General features: G+C 30.2%; 1 protein-coding gene across 6 annotated transcripts in view; it reads left to right on the plus strand.

The window, feature by feature from the left end:
• Window positions 1-18,994, plus strand: part of LOC143072964 (Kv channel-interacting protein 4-like) — a 207,789-nt gene extending 188,795 nt beyond the window's left edge. For all 6 annotated transcript variants that reach the window (XM_076248147.1, XM_076248148.1, XM_076248151.1 and 3 more), the window contains 6 exons: window positions 9,452-9,576; window positions 12,852-12,921; window positions 14,927-14,997; window positions 15,680-15,892; window positions 17,406-17,468; window positions 17,952-18,994. In XM_076248147.1, coding sequence (XP_076104262.1) covers window positions 9,452-9,576; window positions 12,852-12,921; window positions 14,927-14,997; window positions 15,680-15,892; window positions 17,406-17,468; window positions 17,952-17,999 — 590 coding nt within the window. In that variant the 3' untranslated portion in view covers window positions 18,000-18,994. The remainder of the gene's footprint in view (window positions 1-9,451; window positions 9,577-12,851; window positions 12,922-14,926; window positions 14,998-15,679; window positions 15,893-17,405; window positions 17,469-17,951) is intronic.
• The last annotated feature ends 510 nt before the right edge of the window (window positions 18,995-19,504 follow it).

A 19,504-nucleotide genomic window follows, 5' to 3' on the forward strand; every position in this document is an offset into this window, starting at 1 on the left:
CATGTATATGCTTATGACATACCCTTACATATTTCTTTAAAACCCTTTGGTATCGACTCTTTTACTTTTTAAGGCAAAACGGGGAAAGCAAATCCGTACATATGAATTTGTATTATATTTGTTTCTTTTGTTTAGTTTTTTTGGGGGGGAGGGGGGAAAACCCTCAGATTACCAAGTGTTCATATCAATTTAGCATTCACATCATTATAAATGTACATTAGGGGAAACATACAAGTGTTAACAAAAGACATGTGTCTTTTCAATATTTATAAAGTTCCATAAATCACTCCAAGTATATACAAGTTGTGAATGATTAAAAAAGAAACTACCATTCTCTTCATGTCTGTGATATTTTCAAGCATTTTCTGGAAATATTGTTTTTTCATTAAGAAAAGTCTCAAAGTATTATACACATCGTAGACAATCAAACACAAAGATTGAAAGAAGTCATGCGATATTATGAATAATTTATCAGGATGTTACTGTACAAAGTTTCAACAAACTTAAACTAATTGTTCACCATATAATGATAAACATGTCAAGACTTTTTTTTTAAACTTTGCTCTATATAACATATAAAATTGTGATGAATACATATCACATAATTAACAATAGTGTATGATACCAGTTGAAAAATCAAAATAAAATAGAAATATCTGGCCTCATTTTTGGAGATTTGATTAAAAATTGGAATTACAAAATCATTATCATCCTTCATAACACCTACACATCTGTCTGCATGATAACTTTAATGTTATTGTAAAACATGAAGATACGTTTTTGTTACGCAACTCAAATGAACAGATTTTATATTAAAAGTTTTTAAAAGGGAGCAGGAGAATATATCTATGTAACGGACAAGGTCTTGCACCTTTTGGAATCCGTGTTATTCCCTTCGTTTCGATTTGTAACTATAATTTGTCTTCTAATAGTTTTGTGCGATTAAACAATCGTTAAATTAAACTCATCATATTAACCAGGATTAAAACTAAAGGCAACAATAAAAAGAGTTAAAATATACCGAAGAAAGTACGAGGTTGCAGAGTATTGGGGACACAAAATGTCGAAAGGTTTTACCATATTCAACTACACCGTTAAATTATTAATTTCCTAGGATAAAAAACCGGAACAATTTGGAACAAAGTTTTGAAAACTACTCATAAATATGAAAACGTTTTAATATTATAGTTATTTCTTTAAAAGCAAGAAATTTTTCTCAAGATATTTTTCATTACAATTGTTAATTTAGACATGTTTTATTTCATAACAAACAATAATATATAGTCAAATATACTGCTTTCTGGTATATAATCTCATTGTGACATCCCTTCTGAATTCTAAAACCTCGTTCAATATAAGATGCTTACATGACCATGACAATGCAAATGGATAATTAATTTAAATCAAATGCTGAACCTATTTCAATATTTTAAAATTCACAGTTATCGCTTTTCCAGACAATGTTGAAATTGAGCTTACAATAGCTTTAGCCTTAACATTACAAATAATTCTAGCGGTTTTGTGACGCTGTGCCTTATCCCTTTGTTCTATGAAATAGTTGATTATTCATTGAAAATTAAGTACTTAATCCTTGAAGTTGTTTGTGTTATCTACATGTACGTTACAATGCGATACTATGAAATAATCAAAGCTAACATTCAGAGAGACATATTAAGTAGACATCAATCATTTGTAATCTGAGGTAGCATATTTTAAAATATCTAAACTTTCTGTCTTTTTTATTTATGTCCTTTCATTACTCGGTATATTGAGATTTGTAAAGTAGGTCAATTGCATTATTTGCAACTTTCGAAACATTTGTCTGGTTTATTTCATTTAGAAAGAAAAAAAGAACCAAGGTGTGAATCCGACAATGCAAGTTTACATGTGGAGTTGAATAATCAGAATAGTCTTAATGCAGACGTTTGAACCTAAGACTTTTTTATATTATAGAATTAAATTCATCATCATTGTTTCACAAGTTATACCTTAGTTGTGGTATGCTTATTGCAGACAAGACAAGTTAATCTTCTTCTGCGATACAAAATTGAAATTGTTTTTATTTCTGTCCAAATTAAATACAAAGATAAAAGGCTTATAATTGTGTACGCTTTATATGCATTTCGTCTAAAAAAAGTATTTTACTGTCGATATAAAAATTAAATGGGCAAATAGAATACGATGCTAAAGAGCATTGAGGACCTAAAATTGCGGAAAGATTTATCAAATTCATCTTCGGTTATTGATTCCTTTGGTAGACAAAAACTCATGACTGAAGATTCTGAATTGACACAATCACATTTGTAAAAGTGAGTTTGTAACATTTGCACATGAACTCAAAATATATAAATATATGTGTAATATAGATCTACTTAAAAGAATGCATACGTAATAATTCATATAGAATTACAAAATTAACTTGTATTATTCTAAAAATCGAATTCTAGCATGCCAACTTTGCTGCATTCCGAACGATTGTGTTTATTAATCTTTATCATGAATGCGATTGAAAAGTCAATGATATCGTAACTTATCACACACTAATTATTTGATAAGCATACCTAGCTGGTTTTTATGATAGATATAATAATGGAAACACCTCTTGTAATTGCTTAATGCAAATAGTTATCAAAGGTACCAGGAGTATAATTTAGTACGCCAGACGTAAACCATTTCATTGGAAGAGATTCACTCATTACTACAGCACAGAATAAAAAAAAAACTATTTGTGTCATGACTAAATTGTGTAAAATGTTTACTTTGAAGAAGTTTATTGACATAAACCGACTCATTGACCGACGCACTTATAAACTAAATGCTTTCCAATTAACTTAACAAATTTGCTACATGTTTTTGAGACTATTGTTAAAGCAAACTTAACCAGCAAAGACACCCAATAGTTGTTTTAGGTTTTACTTATAGAAAGTGGCAATAAGAATCAAATCAATATTTACCTCTAGATATTTACAACGAAACCCTCTCTTAAGAAGATGTTCAGTTTTGTTTCATACATCCTTGTCTCACTCTGTTTGACGTTTTTTCAGCAATGACATTTTACCTATATCTGCCCTTGATGGAAGTCAAATAGTATTATAATAAGAATATCGCAGCACTTTAAAACATTTACCCTCGCAAAGAAAGGCAAAATATTTAGCCAAAGATGTAGGTATTTTAATATGCAAATGAATATACCAGCTGCGCCTCATTGTAGGGAATAAGAAGCAAAGACAAAACATTTTAAATTAACGGTTTAGCTGAATTTTTAATTGGTTTATGCCATGGTCTTGTAGACAGGTAATGCCTTTCTTATTATTCTACGTCACCTGCCATCTTCCAGTATATTGCCTCATTACCATTTAATGTTTTTGTTTTACTGTATAATTGTATAAGCACATTGAAATAAATTGTTTTGATCAGTTGAATGCAAAGCAAATTCTGATAATTCATTTTACATTGAACCTAGTGAAAACAAATTCCATGTGAAGAACCATCGATTATAATATCAAAGCATATACAACAACTGTTTATTTTCCCACATAATTAGTAGTGCAGTAATTTGAAATAAGAATAGATAAGAGTTAAAGAGATTACAACGTGTTTTACATCCTCAAATATATTTTAAAGTCTGAGCAGATGTACCAATACAAATAGAACATCGACTAGTATAACTCAATATTTAACTGATCAGTGTAAGTTTAAGAATGAAATGGAATTCTTTTTACACGATCTTACATTAGAATATATTTTGCATTTCAAGTTGTATATTGCTAGTTGAATCGAAAACCTTTAATTGACTGTTTTAAACTGATACTCATATAAGTAGATGTGATATGATTGCCAATGTGAGACACATTTTCACTTAAGGACAGGCATGTAAAAAACCATGCTTTGGTTCGATATGTAAGATAAGACTTACACAATAGCGGATACGCAAATATACTTTGTCTTATCAAAAGACATTATCACATCTTTTTACAATTGATTGTTCTGAGAGAAAAACAGTAATAATATAACTCAATTCCATTTTCATTAGTTAAATCTTGGCAAGGTAAGGAATTAAAGCTTGATTAATTAGGAAAATCACGACGACATTGACACGTTCTCACTCTCACATTATCACATTAGCTCTAAATTATGTTGAGGTATTTAGACATCTTCAATGATCTTTGTTGTCGTAGAAAACTCACGATTGCACATATAATTACACTTTGATATTGTAAAGTTTAAACTCGTCATTTCGAAAGCTCTCATGTAGTATGTTAAAAGTAAAATCACATAAATACTCCAAGAGAAATTCGAAACGAAAATTTACTTATCAAATGGCATACATCAAACGAATGAACAATAACGGTCATACTTACTTGGTAGAGGCATTTTCTTTTGTAGAAAATTGTGGTTTAATAGCTAGTTAAACCTCTTACTTGAATAACAGTCGCTATATAAACTATATTATCGTCGATAAACACTGACCTTCTGTAATCTTTTCGTTTTGTTGGATGGTGGTGTTTGTCACCCAACATATAAGTTTGGACTGATTGTTTTTACAAACCACAAATCATCGAATGGACAGTAGGCTTCCAAGTTATGTAGAGAGAATTATCGAGATAATTTACCAATGAATGCAATGTTATTCATATGTAATTGACGTAAATATTCTACATGTAATAATATTTAAATTTTCTTTTCTATCTTATCTTACATTTTGGATAGTTGGTAAGAATCAGTGTTTTTTATAAATATTTTTCTGCTTTTTCTGCACTTTATTTTGATTGAAGGCATTTCATACGTGGGATACAGCAACAAAGGGAGAAACAATTTCAATTATCTTCACATTTGAAAATAATAAAAAGAATTAAGAAATATCAGCGTGCTGACTTAAAAAGGAAAAAAATGTTTCTCTCATATGTTGCTTTGATCGTTTGCATTGTCTTATTTTGACTATATTTTGCAATAGTTATCGTAAATGTTTAGCATGACAAATGTATCATATCATAAACACACAGTTGCAATGAAATGCATCATTCATGCGTGTCCACGAATCAGTTCATATCATATTAACACAATATTGTAATTACATCGATACATTTCATTTTATTCATTATTTTTGTTTAAGTAATTTTGTGGAATTTCTATCTGAACGTGCCAATTCATAATTATTGTAATTTGTTTAACTCAAAAGTGTTGAAAATTGGTATCTAATATTATAATGCCATGTTTAATTAATGTGCATGTTCTATCTAATGTAACTATACTCATACATTGTAAATAAGTGACATGCAAGACAAAAGGGGACAACTCTTCGTACGTCTACTATATATGCAATGTACGTGTAATAACACCGTATATTTTTTGAAACATTGATAATACTTCGTCCAACTCATACAGTTCTCATAGATGTGTCAAACCTCACTTTTCACCCTCGCTATCTTCTAGCAGTTCTGATTCCTGTGGTAAGAACGCTGTTTTCACTCTAGTGCTTTTTCAATTAAGGCATATTAAATTCTCACAAAGAAAATTATAAGTTATATCTAAAACTATATGGTAAATGTCTGATACTACATAATATATTTATCACAATATATATCAATTAGCATCAAATTCAATTTAAAGTGTAAGTGTATTATTCATTGTTCAATTATATGGATTCAGGTATTTATATAGATAACAAACATGTTCTGGTTGAAGTGGAAGCAAAGACAAACTGGCGACCAGGATCTGATTTTTATTTAATAAGGTTGATAATTGTGTTCATTAGAATCATTAATAAATGTCAATCACAGCAAGTTAAATCGGTTAATCGACATATAAAGCTGTTGTGAGATAATGATTAGGCGTTTTTAAGGCTAAGATTTTCATCTGAGGAATATCTGTCGTCATTCAGACAGTCCATGTATAGTTAATCGCAACTGTACGTTAATAGATGTAATCTATTTCAGTGCACAGACCAAACAAGATGCAGTAATGCTGAAATTGATATTTTCAATTAGGATTTAATGTTTTAGTTGAGTCGTTAGTACCCACATATGTCTCTAAGGAGTCTGCTGTTATAAAGCTCTATACTTTCTAGAAAAGCTTAAGTTCCATGTTGCAGCCTTCTGTGCTATTAATTTCTTTAAGTTAGCGAGCATTGATAGAATGTGCATATTGTTTGTCGAATACATTTTATGTGATTTTCGATTACTATACTTCTAGTTATAAGCACAATACAAGTTTGGTATAGGAATGTCGTTCTAAGTTGATTAAAAGTTAAATAACCTGTTATTAAGACTCTCATAATTGAATATAAAATCAAATATTTATGTTCGTTAGTTATAAGGGTAATTCCAAATACGGAATTTACAGGCATCAAACGAAGCCGGCTTTATTGAAAGAAACGTAACTCCTACTAAATTAGAAAAGACATGTCGGAAGCTGAGGTCGGAAGGTAAGGCGTGAAAAAAGATGAGGCAGCAAATAATCTTGAAGACATTCTTCTCAATTTTAAATTCTAATCCACTCCAAACTACTGTTTTGGCCAAATGTAATCATGGGAAAAAGAAACAATAATGCACACTATAACTGAAAATTTAATGAATGAGTTCACATATTAAACAAAAATATAGGTGTTGTCAGCTTTTAGATTTGTGATTATTTTAACACAGTAAGTTATAAGTGTTGCTTTACTTACAATAACCTGTAAAACAGTTTGTGGGTTTGTGGAAGAATATATCATCGTGTGGGTTACTTCATCGTAACCTACCGCATGTAAATACAAAAGGTACAAAATACAACGTTTCTATTCAATAAAAAAATATATATTATGTCGTTTTTTAACTACAGAATCAACAACGATAGGAAAAACCCATAAATGTATGGTCATAATTTATAACGTTTTCTTTCCGAACAACTTAATAAGTAATAAGTGTTATTGGAATGTGAAATTTAACATACGCAAAGAGCAACTGATTAAGTTAGTGGTATTGTCCAATAAAGACTGTGACATAAAGGAATCGGTAAAATAGTTGCGAATATGCAGTTCTAAGCCATCGAAGTGTTTAAGAATTACTTTCATAGACTTACCTATATAATTGATAGGCAATTTAATGGAGATACAGAAGTAGTTTAGACACGAATCACATGCCAGACTTGAGTATCACATGCCACACTTCAGTATCATACTGTACGGGGTGATATCAAATAAACATACGATGCTACATTCACTGTCATTAATATGGAAGTACACATTTATGTAACAAAGACGTGTTTGTGTGTGATACATTATAAATCCACGATATTGGAATTTACTACTGCTGTCATGGATTGTCATGAACGTGTTTTTGTACACCATGATAAATATTACCATGTATATGCCCCGTCGTAGTGGAAGGATCATTCAATTGACACTGTACGTCCGGCTGTCCGTACATACATTGTACGTACGTACGTGCGTACGTCCCAAATTTGGTTTCCTTTCTCCAACTATATTTGCTTTAACTAAATTCTTTACATGTTACAGTTCAAAACGTTCTCGATACTTAATACTGACCGAAAATATTTATTAATTGTCAATTAATCTTTAATAACTTTTACTAGAAAAACATCCTTTGAGTACATTTTGAATATTAATTAAACACCAATATTTGAAACTAAAATAACCATATAATAAAATGCATTTTTCAAATGCAAATTCTATATTTTAAAAATTATTTTTGATAGACTTAACACATTATTGCATATAGGGGGAGGGGGGTGAGCAAACACAGAGAAACAATAAAACTATGCAAAACATTCAGGAAAGCACATTAAATATCATCTTCTTTTTTAATGTTTACTGTCTACCATTATGATTGATATATAATAAACTCCTTTCAATTTTAAAAGATTTAATAAGCCTACAATACGTCTTCGGCGACGACCTTTTTTAGGGTAACATACCTCTTACCATATTTTAAAATCACAATCACATTATACTGATATTATTTCGTATTGGCTATAATCTACATGACTATAAAATTTTATGAAATTAATAATTGATCTTATTTCGCTTGAGTAAACCCGCTATTTCATAAACATAAAACCATTTTCTGGTCTTTTATTGTTGTATAACCTGTTCAGGATTCCTTGTTAAAACTTTTATCGTACATTAACATTACAAAGGAGGTTTCATTTGAGACACTAAACATGACCCAAAAAACTTCCTCAACGGTGTTCATTATCAATTTGACATTAAAACTCTACCTTCGTAGTGGAAATCAATGAATTCTAATGACAATTAATAGGCTAAAAATATGTTGCCTTGCTGTGCAATATGGGGATAATTTATGATAAGGTATTGGTCAAAGGTAAGTTTATTTCCAATTATATATATATTAATACACCAGAACTATTGGACAAAATTATCAACTAAATACCAAACTTTTTTTTAAGTGTTTATTTTTCATGATGCTCGTATTGTACACATGCCGACTTTAGCTGGAAAAAAGTTGTAATCAAGTGTCGTTTGTAACATGTTTTAATATTTGCTTTTTTACTGAATGATATTCTCTTTATTTGCTTTATAATAATGTTTAAATTGTGTACATTTTTAATGTAATTTTATTTTTAAAAAATACACTTGAGTATTGTTAGTATTATTTGTTTAATGACAAAAAGTGCCACGTTATATTTGAAAGTATTAAACGATTTATATGTCATCTATAGTTATTTTATCACATATACTGTTAACACATTATATATTTTATAAATCGCTGCATATTCTTAGAAGTTGTGGGACTGACTATATGGTAAAATTGTTCGTTGATATCATTACTATTACATGAGCCATTGTTTTTAAGAGAAAGGTGGAAATAAAGTCAACGGAAAATCATTTATTAAGAAAGTTAGAAAAAAGTAAAATCACAAAAATACTGAACTTCGAGGAAAATTCAAAACGAAAAGTCCCTCATCAAATGGCAAAATCAAATGATAAAACACATCAAACGATTGGACAACAACTGTCATATTCCTGACTTGGTATAGGCATTTTCAAATGTAGAAATGTATGATTAATTCATTTCTGAAAACTTAATTGAAACTAATTTTATGGTTTATTCAACTGAAAATCTACTATTTATTAATGTATTCGTTGCAACTGTTGAAGTAATCTTACATGTAGTTATAAAATTTCAAAATTTATTTAGTTCTGTTCTACATAAGGTCAAGCCTAAGTGTTTTATGTTTATACAAGAGTTTTTAACGTCATGCATTGTTTTATCTTTGCTGCATCATTCCATCAAATGATATCATAACTAATGGAACCATAACTATCTGTATTGACTGTTGGACATAATATTTGTATGGAAAAGAGTGAAAACGCTAACCGGCCCCTATCATTATTATTGTTTACATAATTAGAACGGTCATGCATATTTTCTTAAAATACTAACGAATTATAACCATTTTCATCAGTTATAGATGTTTTACGTTCTTTCAGATAACGAGTTTGACGAACTCGAACTTCAAGTCGTCCGATATAAACCAGAAGGTCTGGACACCCTATGCAGGAATACGAAGTTTTCAAGAAAAGAATTACAAATAATGTATAGAGGATTTAAACAAGTAAGTTACTAGTATAAATAGAATGAAATTCAAAACAGTGTAGCTGTGGCCATTGATTGACACATTAAAATCATCCATTGACTGGGACAATTTACGTGAACGTTTGCCTGTAACGACCACTGTTCATGACGTACCTACGATAGACATTTAAACTGTGGGGTCACCAAAGGTTTCTTAACGCCTTTAATTATAAAATAATTCGAAAAATTAATCAGGAATAACCTTTGTTTTTTGATTTATATAATTGATATAAATCAAAATATCGTGTTATTTCTGATTAATTTTTCGAATTACTTTATTTAGGTGTTGAGAACCTTTGGTGACCCCATAGTTTAAGTGTCTTTAAAAAGTACATAGTGAGCATTGGTCGTTACATACAAACGTTCACCTAAATTATCCCAGTCAATGGATGATTTTAATGTGTCAATCAATGGCCACAGCTACACTGTTTTGAATTTCATTCTATTGAAAATGAACAATTGCTAGTTAGAACTCTGCCAGTAGTTTCCAGTTTACTTTATCTCAAAAACCGATTATTAAAATATAAATGAACGTTCTAAACAAAACCTTAGGGAATCATATGAATTCCAAAACGAGCAACATCTTTATGCTTGAAGAGGATATGCGTCTTCTGCTAAGCATGTATCACTCACTATTCGATTACACACTCTGGCAAATGTCACAATCTGGAATAAACATAATCGGTAAAATTACAAATCAGACGGAATTTCGGTTATCTAAATATCTGGAAAACATTCTGTTAGTGAGTTGACACACTTTTATATCCAGCATACACAGGTAAACCAATATAATATGTGTTGGTGATTATTAAATTTAGTTAGCGTCGATTTCAATCGTTAAGCCTCATAACTTGCGCAGTATTTGTGAAAGAAGCATACTCCGAATAACGAAGTCCGTATATTTTGAACATGCACAAGCGTATTATTTGAGATATGTAAACGCCAAACATAGGGACAAAGGGTATGACACCAATCCAAAGAGCGTGTAAATTGTTAAGATGAAAAAATAATCACGGTTATTACCAATGTTATTTCAACTGATCGGGCGGAGCTTACGTTTTAATTTCATAAGGACAGTCTATTTTAAGATGTGTGTGATAAGGATGATTGCCGTTATAATTATAACTGATTTCTAACCATCTATCAGTGTCATCAAAGGAATTTACAAAAGAATGACTTGACACTTCATTGATGAGTTTATTCTAAAACACCTATCTATAGATGGACTGGTTTATTATGAGCGAACCGGTTTAACTCCGCCCAGTCAAGTGATATAAGTTGAGTAGTAATAATAAAAGAATAATAACATTTGAGGATCCCCTTTTTCAGTATTTTAATAGATTAACATCACCGAATCGATTTAATCTGTGATATGGCAAATCTACCCTAACTACTTTTAAAGTATCTAAGACTATACGAATATCGGTTTTTGATTCAGTTAGGTACTATCTTTATAAAAATGATTGATGTATAAAATTCATGAGACATTAACTTCAACTTTAAGATAAAAAAAAAATAGAGAAAGTAAAAAGGACATACACCGTCACCTCGATGTGTGTATTCGTTTATATTTTCTCAGGTAACAGTTATTACCAACGTTTAAATCTTGTTAAACAGAACAAGAGAAAAAAAAACTTCAAACGCAACGTTTAAGAGACCAGTGCATCGACAGGATTAAGATTAATATTTGAAAAGATGATACCGATATTTACCCGAATATTTCTTACTAAAATATAAAATAGGTTTAAAATTTATGCATCTACGATTTGTTTTCAATTTTCTATATTTCCCTGATATATTGAAATTATTGACCATTCTCTACGGAAACATGCTGCACAACCCGATCATTATAGTCATTGGTCCATTTTTAAAGTAATACCGTACTGATATGGTTTTTTTAATCTCCTTTATTGCGTTTTGATTTATATGTTTAATTTCTCAAGAAAAAGAGAGTGTACGATCGAAAAGTCTAGTTGCAAGTTGCACCATTAAGATAATTATGATACACAATCGTGGCAGGAGGGAAAATCAATCAGACCGTTTAATTAAGTGTCAAGCATTTGATGTTTCAACGAGCAACTAAGCCGAAATAATTAAAAACAGCTAAAAAAGAAGACAGCAATATCGATAAAGTATGGAAACTAAGTAATGGTTTACTAAAAGATTGATTGATATTTAAAATGGACAATTAAACTTTACTTTGATGTTTATTCCTTCCTGTTACTTTCTCTTCTTAACCACGCCTTCTAAATGTTGAAATTTAATTCTAACAATAATTCCTCATTTATACTGCTTATTAAATGTAGCTTGTTAAAGGTATTTGAAACTCGAATAGTATACATGGTTACAATTTAATGAGGCGATAGATTTTTCACCAAAACACACCATGATGTATTTTCTGGTTCTGTACTCCATTAGAAGTTTCAAAGATCAAATTGAGGATATATAAAGTCAGAAATACACAAAAAAAGACTCCAGTTTCTTTTTAACTTAATTGCTTATAATTTAAACCGAATATAAAACATGTAAGTAAGAAACCATTATCGTAATTGCTAGTGCAAACATAGTACATATAATAAGACGATAGTTTGAACATGCTGTCCTAATTTTCTATGTCAATATCAGTTGCTTTAGTTTTGGTATAAAAAGAATAATATTCCACCAAATAAGTTAGATTCAAATAAACGTCATACTGATTGGATCTACACAGCTGTCCCAGTTCACGTAAATACAACATTTTGTGTTCACATTTGATAAGAATGGAAATTTCTCATCGAAATCTTCATTTGCAGGATACTCACTGTACGTACCGAGCAATGTGTACTGTTCACTCTGTATCTTTTCCAGATAATTCTGGTTATTTATTAGTAAACTAAAAACTATTTTAATGTAAAGTTATTTGTTTTTTTTTCAGTAATTACGTTCACTTCAAGTGCCTGGAAATATGCTTACATTGGTTTTTTTTCTTATAAATTAAAAACTTCTCTTCGTTTTGTTCGACTTCTTTGATTTTGGCTTTTTGTATGATTTGTTTTTTTAAACAATGACTTAACTTAATAAAACTTAATAAATCGTTAATTATTAAAAACGAAAATGAAGACTCAACTTTTCCTTTTGAAAGATTCCTGATATCATTAAGATTTAATTTCCAGTTTTAATAAACTAACTGTTATATAATGTATATGTCTCTGTCTAAAGCCGGTAATAAGCTTAGCTAAAAAAATGTTTTAAATCAATTATATATTTTAATTACAGGAATGTCCGACGGGGATTGTAAGCGAAGAAACGTTCAAAGAAATTTATGCTCAGTTCTTTCCACAAGGAGGTATGTTTTGTATTTAAGATTATTTTACACTCTTGTATAATGTCCCGAAAATGACTTTCTTGATTTAGAATTAGTTCATGCGTCTTGCATTGTTTTAGATAACGACTGTTGGTGATCATTTTTGTGTTGCTTAATTACGGTGTGTTGTGGTGGTGTTGTCATCTTCGTTTGACCAAACGGTTTCAATAACTAAACTCTTGTTTTATTTAACCATTATTTATAAATATTTGAAAAATTGTTTTACTTCTTTTTGTATTGTCATGTGTTTGCTTTCAAATCGACATGTCATATCTTAACAGATGTGGAAGATACCAAGGAAATGTTCAAACATATAAGTCGAAAAGGACTCAAAGGTTTCAACTTGAGAGAGCTATTGTTCAACAATACACATTATGAGACCTCCTGTATAAAACCTCAATTTTGATAAGGGATTGTTCATATATTTAAAGCGAAAAGATATGTCAAGACATGATTTTCAGCATGAAAGGAGCTATTGTTCAACAATACACAATGTGAGACCTCCTGTTTAAAATCACAGTTTTGATAAGGGATTGTCCACATATTTAAAGCGAAAAGATATGTCAAGACATGATTTTCTGCGTGAAAGATTTATTTATATCACGTCATTTTTTGCCGTGACGAATATGTACGAGTATCATTCACAATATTAGACAATAATTCGACAAATTTACATTCGATGTTTTTCAAAGATAAGTAGCAATATGTAATGCATCTGAAAAGGAATATCAGTCCTGCAGTAGTTAAATTCCCAAAGGCGACCTTAACTCTTCTAATACAATACTTCAATCATCGGACTGAATTTTCGGTTTTCCCTTGTTACGATTTGCGAGTATGGTCTTGAGAAACGATGATAGTCCGTCGGAAGGGGACGATAAATTGCTGACCCGCGATAAGAGAGAGCCATACATCTTGCCCGTGCAAGACAACCTTGTAGATTCCGACAAAGACCATGCTAATGCCGCTACAAGGCAGCACTCGCACCCGCAAAGAGGAAAGGGATTAATATAATTTGCAATAACTTGTTTTCCAATCCACTATAAATAAATATGTTTAAATTACTACTTTAAATCTGATATTAAGGCTTAGCAATTGAATCAGTGGATCGTTTCTAATAAGAGAAAGTGAGAGAAATTTTGTGCTGAAGTGGAAAAAAGTAAAATTTTAACAAAAAATACCGAACTTCAAGGAAAATTAAAATTGGAAAGTCTCTTAACAAATGTCAAAATCAAAACGTCAAATACATCAAATGAATGAAAAAGTATATTCCTGACTTGGTACTGGCATTTAGTTTTTTACAAAATGGTATATCAAACCTCTCACTTGTATGACAGTTGCATAAAATTCCGTTAAATTGACAACAATGTTTGAACATGCTTAAGGTGTCGGTTTTGTATTTTCAATTTTTTTATTCATCAATGTCTGTATGTCAGTATCAGTAGTTGTCTTGTCTACCATGTGTCCTAGATAAGTTAGTTTTGTTTCCATTTCCATTTTTACGTTCAGTTCAGAATTTTTATCTATGATGAGTTTATTTAACGAATAAGTTAGAACTTGTAGATTATGAATTTGAAAATATCTTTGTATGAATAGTGGTTTGTTGACGGGTGTTTATCTTTTCTTCTTGTATCTTCTAGCCATGGTGGTGTCTGTTTTCCTCTACTTACGATATTTGATTGTGTACTTTTTTCTCTTTGATACCTTTAAACATATGCTAAATTGAGTTTAAAAACCACACAAAATATTCCAAAGCTTTCATTAAAACTAAAATAAAAGTCTCAGACAATACTTACAACAAACGAAATAGAGAAAAACAACGGCGTTCAAAGGATGTTAAACAATCTTCAAGAGACTTAATTAGAAAGGTTTCTTGCATTTGCACTTGCAAAAATAAGTATGCCATTCTTAAACTAATTTCATGCTTGTTTTATATATGTATGTAAAATTCCGTAATAACTATATAACTATTTTTGTATTTCTTTTATAGATTCTAGTTCATATGCACACTATGTTTTCAATACATTTGATCATGATCGAAGCGGAACTATTAGCTTTGAGGTAGGTACTGTTTGAATAAGCCATTCTATATATATAATTTTACAACCAAATTTTCAGTACCTGGAGTTGAACAAATGAAAAGTCAAAGATCCTAACTCGTATGTTATAAATGTTTTGCAATTCGTGATTTATGAAAAAGACTAAGAATAACAAAAAGGAAACATGCAATGGTCCTCGTTTGAATCATTAGAACCTAATAATTTGTGTGTTTGGACGAACAAAAAAGGAACAACAGGTAAGTCGACTTTGACATTGCAGTTAACCAACACGCATATAGAACGATAGTCTGCAGTAGTAAACCTCTGAGGTAAACATTTCACATTAAACACAAATTTTAGACCGAAGAATATTGATGCAGATTATCTTTATCAATTAGAAAAATGCTAAAAGCTGTATGATATTTTTTTTTCGTTTATACCAGATTGATTGTAACTAAGAAACCAATTAGTATTACTTTCAATTATGAATAATTTACGTATGTATATGCAGATACTTATAATGCCAGTTGTTTTAAATATACAAATATTCGAAAAATTATATCATCCATCATGAAATTTAAGAACACCCTACCTGCACTCATTAGTGCTACTATATTGAATCGATTGACTAATGAGGCATGATCAATTCTGTTAATTTCAACTGTCTTTATTACTTAAACACCTGATGTTCATTTTTTTTTCAGGAGTTCGTGATAGGTCTATCTGTGTTATCACGAGGTTCATTACAAGAAAGGCTACAATGGGCTTTCGGTTTGTATGACATTAATGGGGATGGTCTTATTACACGAGAAGAAATGTTAGATATTGTTTCTGCTATTTATGATATGATGGGACGTTTTTCGGAACCCTCCGTAGACGAAAACACCACCAAAGATCATGTTGAAAAAGTCTTTCAGGTAAATAAAAACAACACGTTATAAAGTTGATGAGTCCATAGTGCTTATCTGGATTTACTTGCACCAGGAAGATTCAAAGCCGAAAAAATGAAAGTCAATATGCAAAATGAATGAATATAAGGAGACGTGGGGTATATGTATAAATATATAGATCATTGAAACCATGACTATTCACACATATATATAAATCTATGGACCCTCCTTGTACACCGAATATTAATTTGCGACCGAAATGTATCTTAAAATATGACATGGTATTATTCTAAAAGTTGTTCTAACTTTAAAATGTTCCTTTCTGAATTATCGAATTATTTTTTTTATTTTCATCTTACGAACACGAGAGGCAGTATGCAGCAAATGATACAGGTTTTTTTTTTTTTTTTTTTTCAATGTTTAAATTTGCTAGTGAATCAAACGATGATAAATTCGGAAGATTTGTTTTGTTGGCTTTTCATCGCATATTTTTCCCCGCATACGTACAAAGTCGTCAATCAAAATAATTGATAAATTCATGTTAGCACTTTCATTCTTCACATGTCTTTTAAAGATGAAATTTGAAGTGGAATCACTTAACATTATTGTTCTTCTCTCTGTGTATTATACATTTAAGTCCCTAGGCGATAACCAGCCACGTAGACAAGTATTTCCGGGTACTTGCATGAAATACAGAAAATTTGTTTATGAAAATGGTTCTGTAACAAAATTTAGGATTTTTTTAAATTAAGGAATATATTTGTATATATTTTTTTCTTTTTACGTATACGTACAGTATAGTGGAAAAATATGATTTCTTGTCCGACTTGTCTATTCTTTTTGTCTTTTATGAATTATAAGTCCATAGAGACTATAAGGTCTAAAAGTTTGCACTCTGACTTTGGTTTCATAATGCTTGAAGATATTCATTTGATATTTGTGTTATAGTTTACACCATAAAAAGTTATAGATCAAGTTACTATTTTGTTCCGGTACAAACATTTTAACAGGTAGGGGACTAGGTAATGCAATGCAATACTCTCAAATATTTGGCCTGGAACATAACTAAATATATATTTATTATCCAAAGTTCGCATCTGGTGAAGAAAACTTGGTTTGTTTTGTTATAACATAAGTTAGAGTTCGAAAATTGCTTTCTCTTTTATTTATAAATGGTCATTTTTTTTTTATTTTCTTCAGCCAAACACATTTCCATAATACGATGAATGTTAATTTTAAGTTCCCCGGTTGCACGATCGTTAGTTCACTGCAAGTTTAAAGACAATAGTTGCTGTTAAATTTTAGAAGTATTTGAAGAGAGAACATTCCGGATACAGAGGCAAATTGTAGAGCGAGAGGGAAAGACATAAAAGAAAGTGATGTGTACTAGATAATATTATGTGTGTAAATCAGCAAAGTCTTTACATTTTCTCAATATGTATGTTATGTTGTGTCATATGTAATATATACAAAAACTTGGTGTCATAATATTGTAAAAATGCTATCAAAGGTTTGAAAACTTTTTTTATTTATTCTTTAGAAAATGGACCTAAATAAAGACGGGGTAATATCATTAGAAGAATTCATGGAGACCTGTAGACGCGTAAGTTTCTGTAAAAGCTATTAGTAATTCAAAGAGAACGGACTGAGTATCAGTACAAAATTATCATTATTTTATATGAAGAGTATTTGAAGGTGCACATCAGTTAGCAATATGAACAAACACAAATTTCAAAAGTAACCGTGTTTCTAATGACGGAATATATTTCCTCCACTCATATTTAAATTTCATGAAATAAAATAAAGATGTGAAAATTTTAACAGAGTCACAAGTATAACAGAGACATGAGTCATACATTGTAAGAGGACCATAAGTCGTCACTGTTGCTTGATATTATTTTACTGCTTTTCACAAAAAAAAATAGAATTCATAAAATCAAATGCCAATTGTTTGGAAGTAAACCAAAGGGAAATAACGCAAACTGAATAAATAGTTGTATAGATCATTTGCCAGCATTACTGTTCTAAAAAATGACTATTTTCTTTGCTTTTCTTTACTCCATTGACGTTTTGTTTAATCTTGCAGGATGAAAACATAATAAAAGGAATGGCTATATTTGACACAGTTTTGTAGTACATTGAAGAATTCGATTATTCCACAGTAAGACTTTCATTCATGTGATCCGCAATCTGAGGTGTAAACGTGTTATCACATTCCAGTTTGTCTGTTTTATGTGTATTAAACGTTAATACACATGTATTGTAACGTCAAGCATGTGATTGATACGGACGGAAGGCCACATTTTGTGTTTTTGTAAATGTGTTCCGAAATCTCATTGTATTGTCACATTAAGTTCAATGAAAGCAAATCAATTTTAATTGATTTTGAGTCATAATGACTGACTGTTTTTAAATTCCATGTTCAGAATCCACTTTCCAAAGATCAAAAGTTAAATCAAAGGTCATATATTGGTCGAATCTTATATTTCCTTTCCATTTTTTCTTAAAAGAATTAGTTTTTTTTTTTAATACTGTCATATATAAATGCATGTAATTTTAGAATTTAATCGTGCAACCATTTTAGGTAATAGATCAGTGACGAGAATAATTGATGTATCATTTTGTCTAATTTTTATACTTCACTCAACACTTATATATAGTTTTACATGCACAAACTGTTCTTTTGTATTGGATGTGTACTGAATATTTGACTTGTGTGTCTGCAAGGGTTCTCAATATAGTTCAACAGACACAGTCTTGAATCTAAATGTAAGAGAACAGTCAAACTACAATGTATTCCCATCAAGACATGATAAATCTGCAGTTTGTCTGACGTTTGTCCAATAGATATGCATCGTACCTAGTTTTATGTCAATAAATTGTCCTTGTTATACCCGAAAAGATTACTATCTGATTTTTTTAATTGGACATTCGGTGTAAGGTTGTATTTCTTATTTTTTCTTTTAAAAAGAAAATTGTTCTTTTTTCAGTAGATTTTGTTGTGTTATTAAATTGTGATATTCTATTTATCAGTTAACACCATAAGCACATTGTATATAACTTTATACCTTTGCGTGTATAAATTTACAAGATTATTGTCTTGTTAATAATAAATCTACTAAAAATTTAGCTGTTGTTTTCGAATATCTAAGTGATTTATAAACATAAAAGAGGATGTACATGTAATGTTAACAACAATGAAACACAACATAGCAACATCTATAGGTCAACATATAGCACTATTGTTCAACAATATACATGTGTTTTAATAATATGTAAATAATTAAGTTATCCCGGTTTAAAAAACGTTGTCAATTCATTAGATAAAAACTTTCAAAGATTTGCATCAAAACAAATTATCAACTAACAAAAACATAAAAAATTAGAAATATACCAAAGGAACATTCAAGCTCGTTAGTCGAATATGAATACCAAGGCTAAAAAAGAAAAAGACAATCAGATAAGAAACCGTATACAAAACACAACAGAGAAAAACTAACGAGTGAACAGCAAGAATTCCCAATACACTGGGGGTGATCTCAGTTGTTCCGAAAGGATTATCATGTCTTGCTCTACATCTGGCACCCGTCGTGTTGCTCATGTTAGTACAAAACCGGTAATAAGTCGTATTCGGTAGGT

The sequence above is a fragment of the Mytilus galloprovincialis genome, chromosome 4 (genome assembly GCF_965363235.1).
Source record: "Mytilus galloprovincialis chromosome 4, xbMytGall1.hap1.1, whole genome shotgun sequence".
Lineage (NCBI taxonomy): Eukaryota > Metazoa > Mollusca > Bivalvia > Mytilida > Mytilidae > Mytilus > Mytilus galloprovincialis.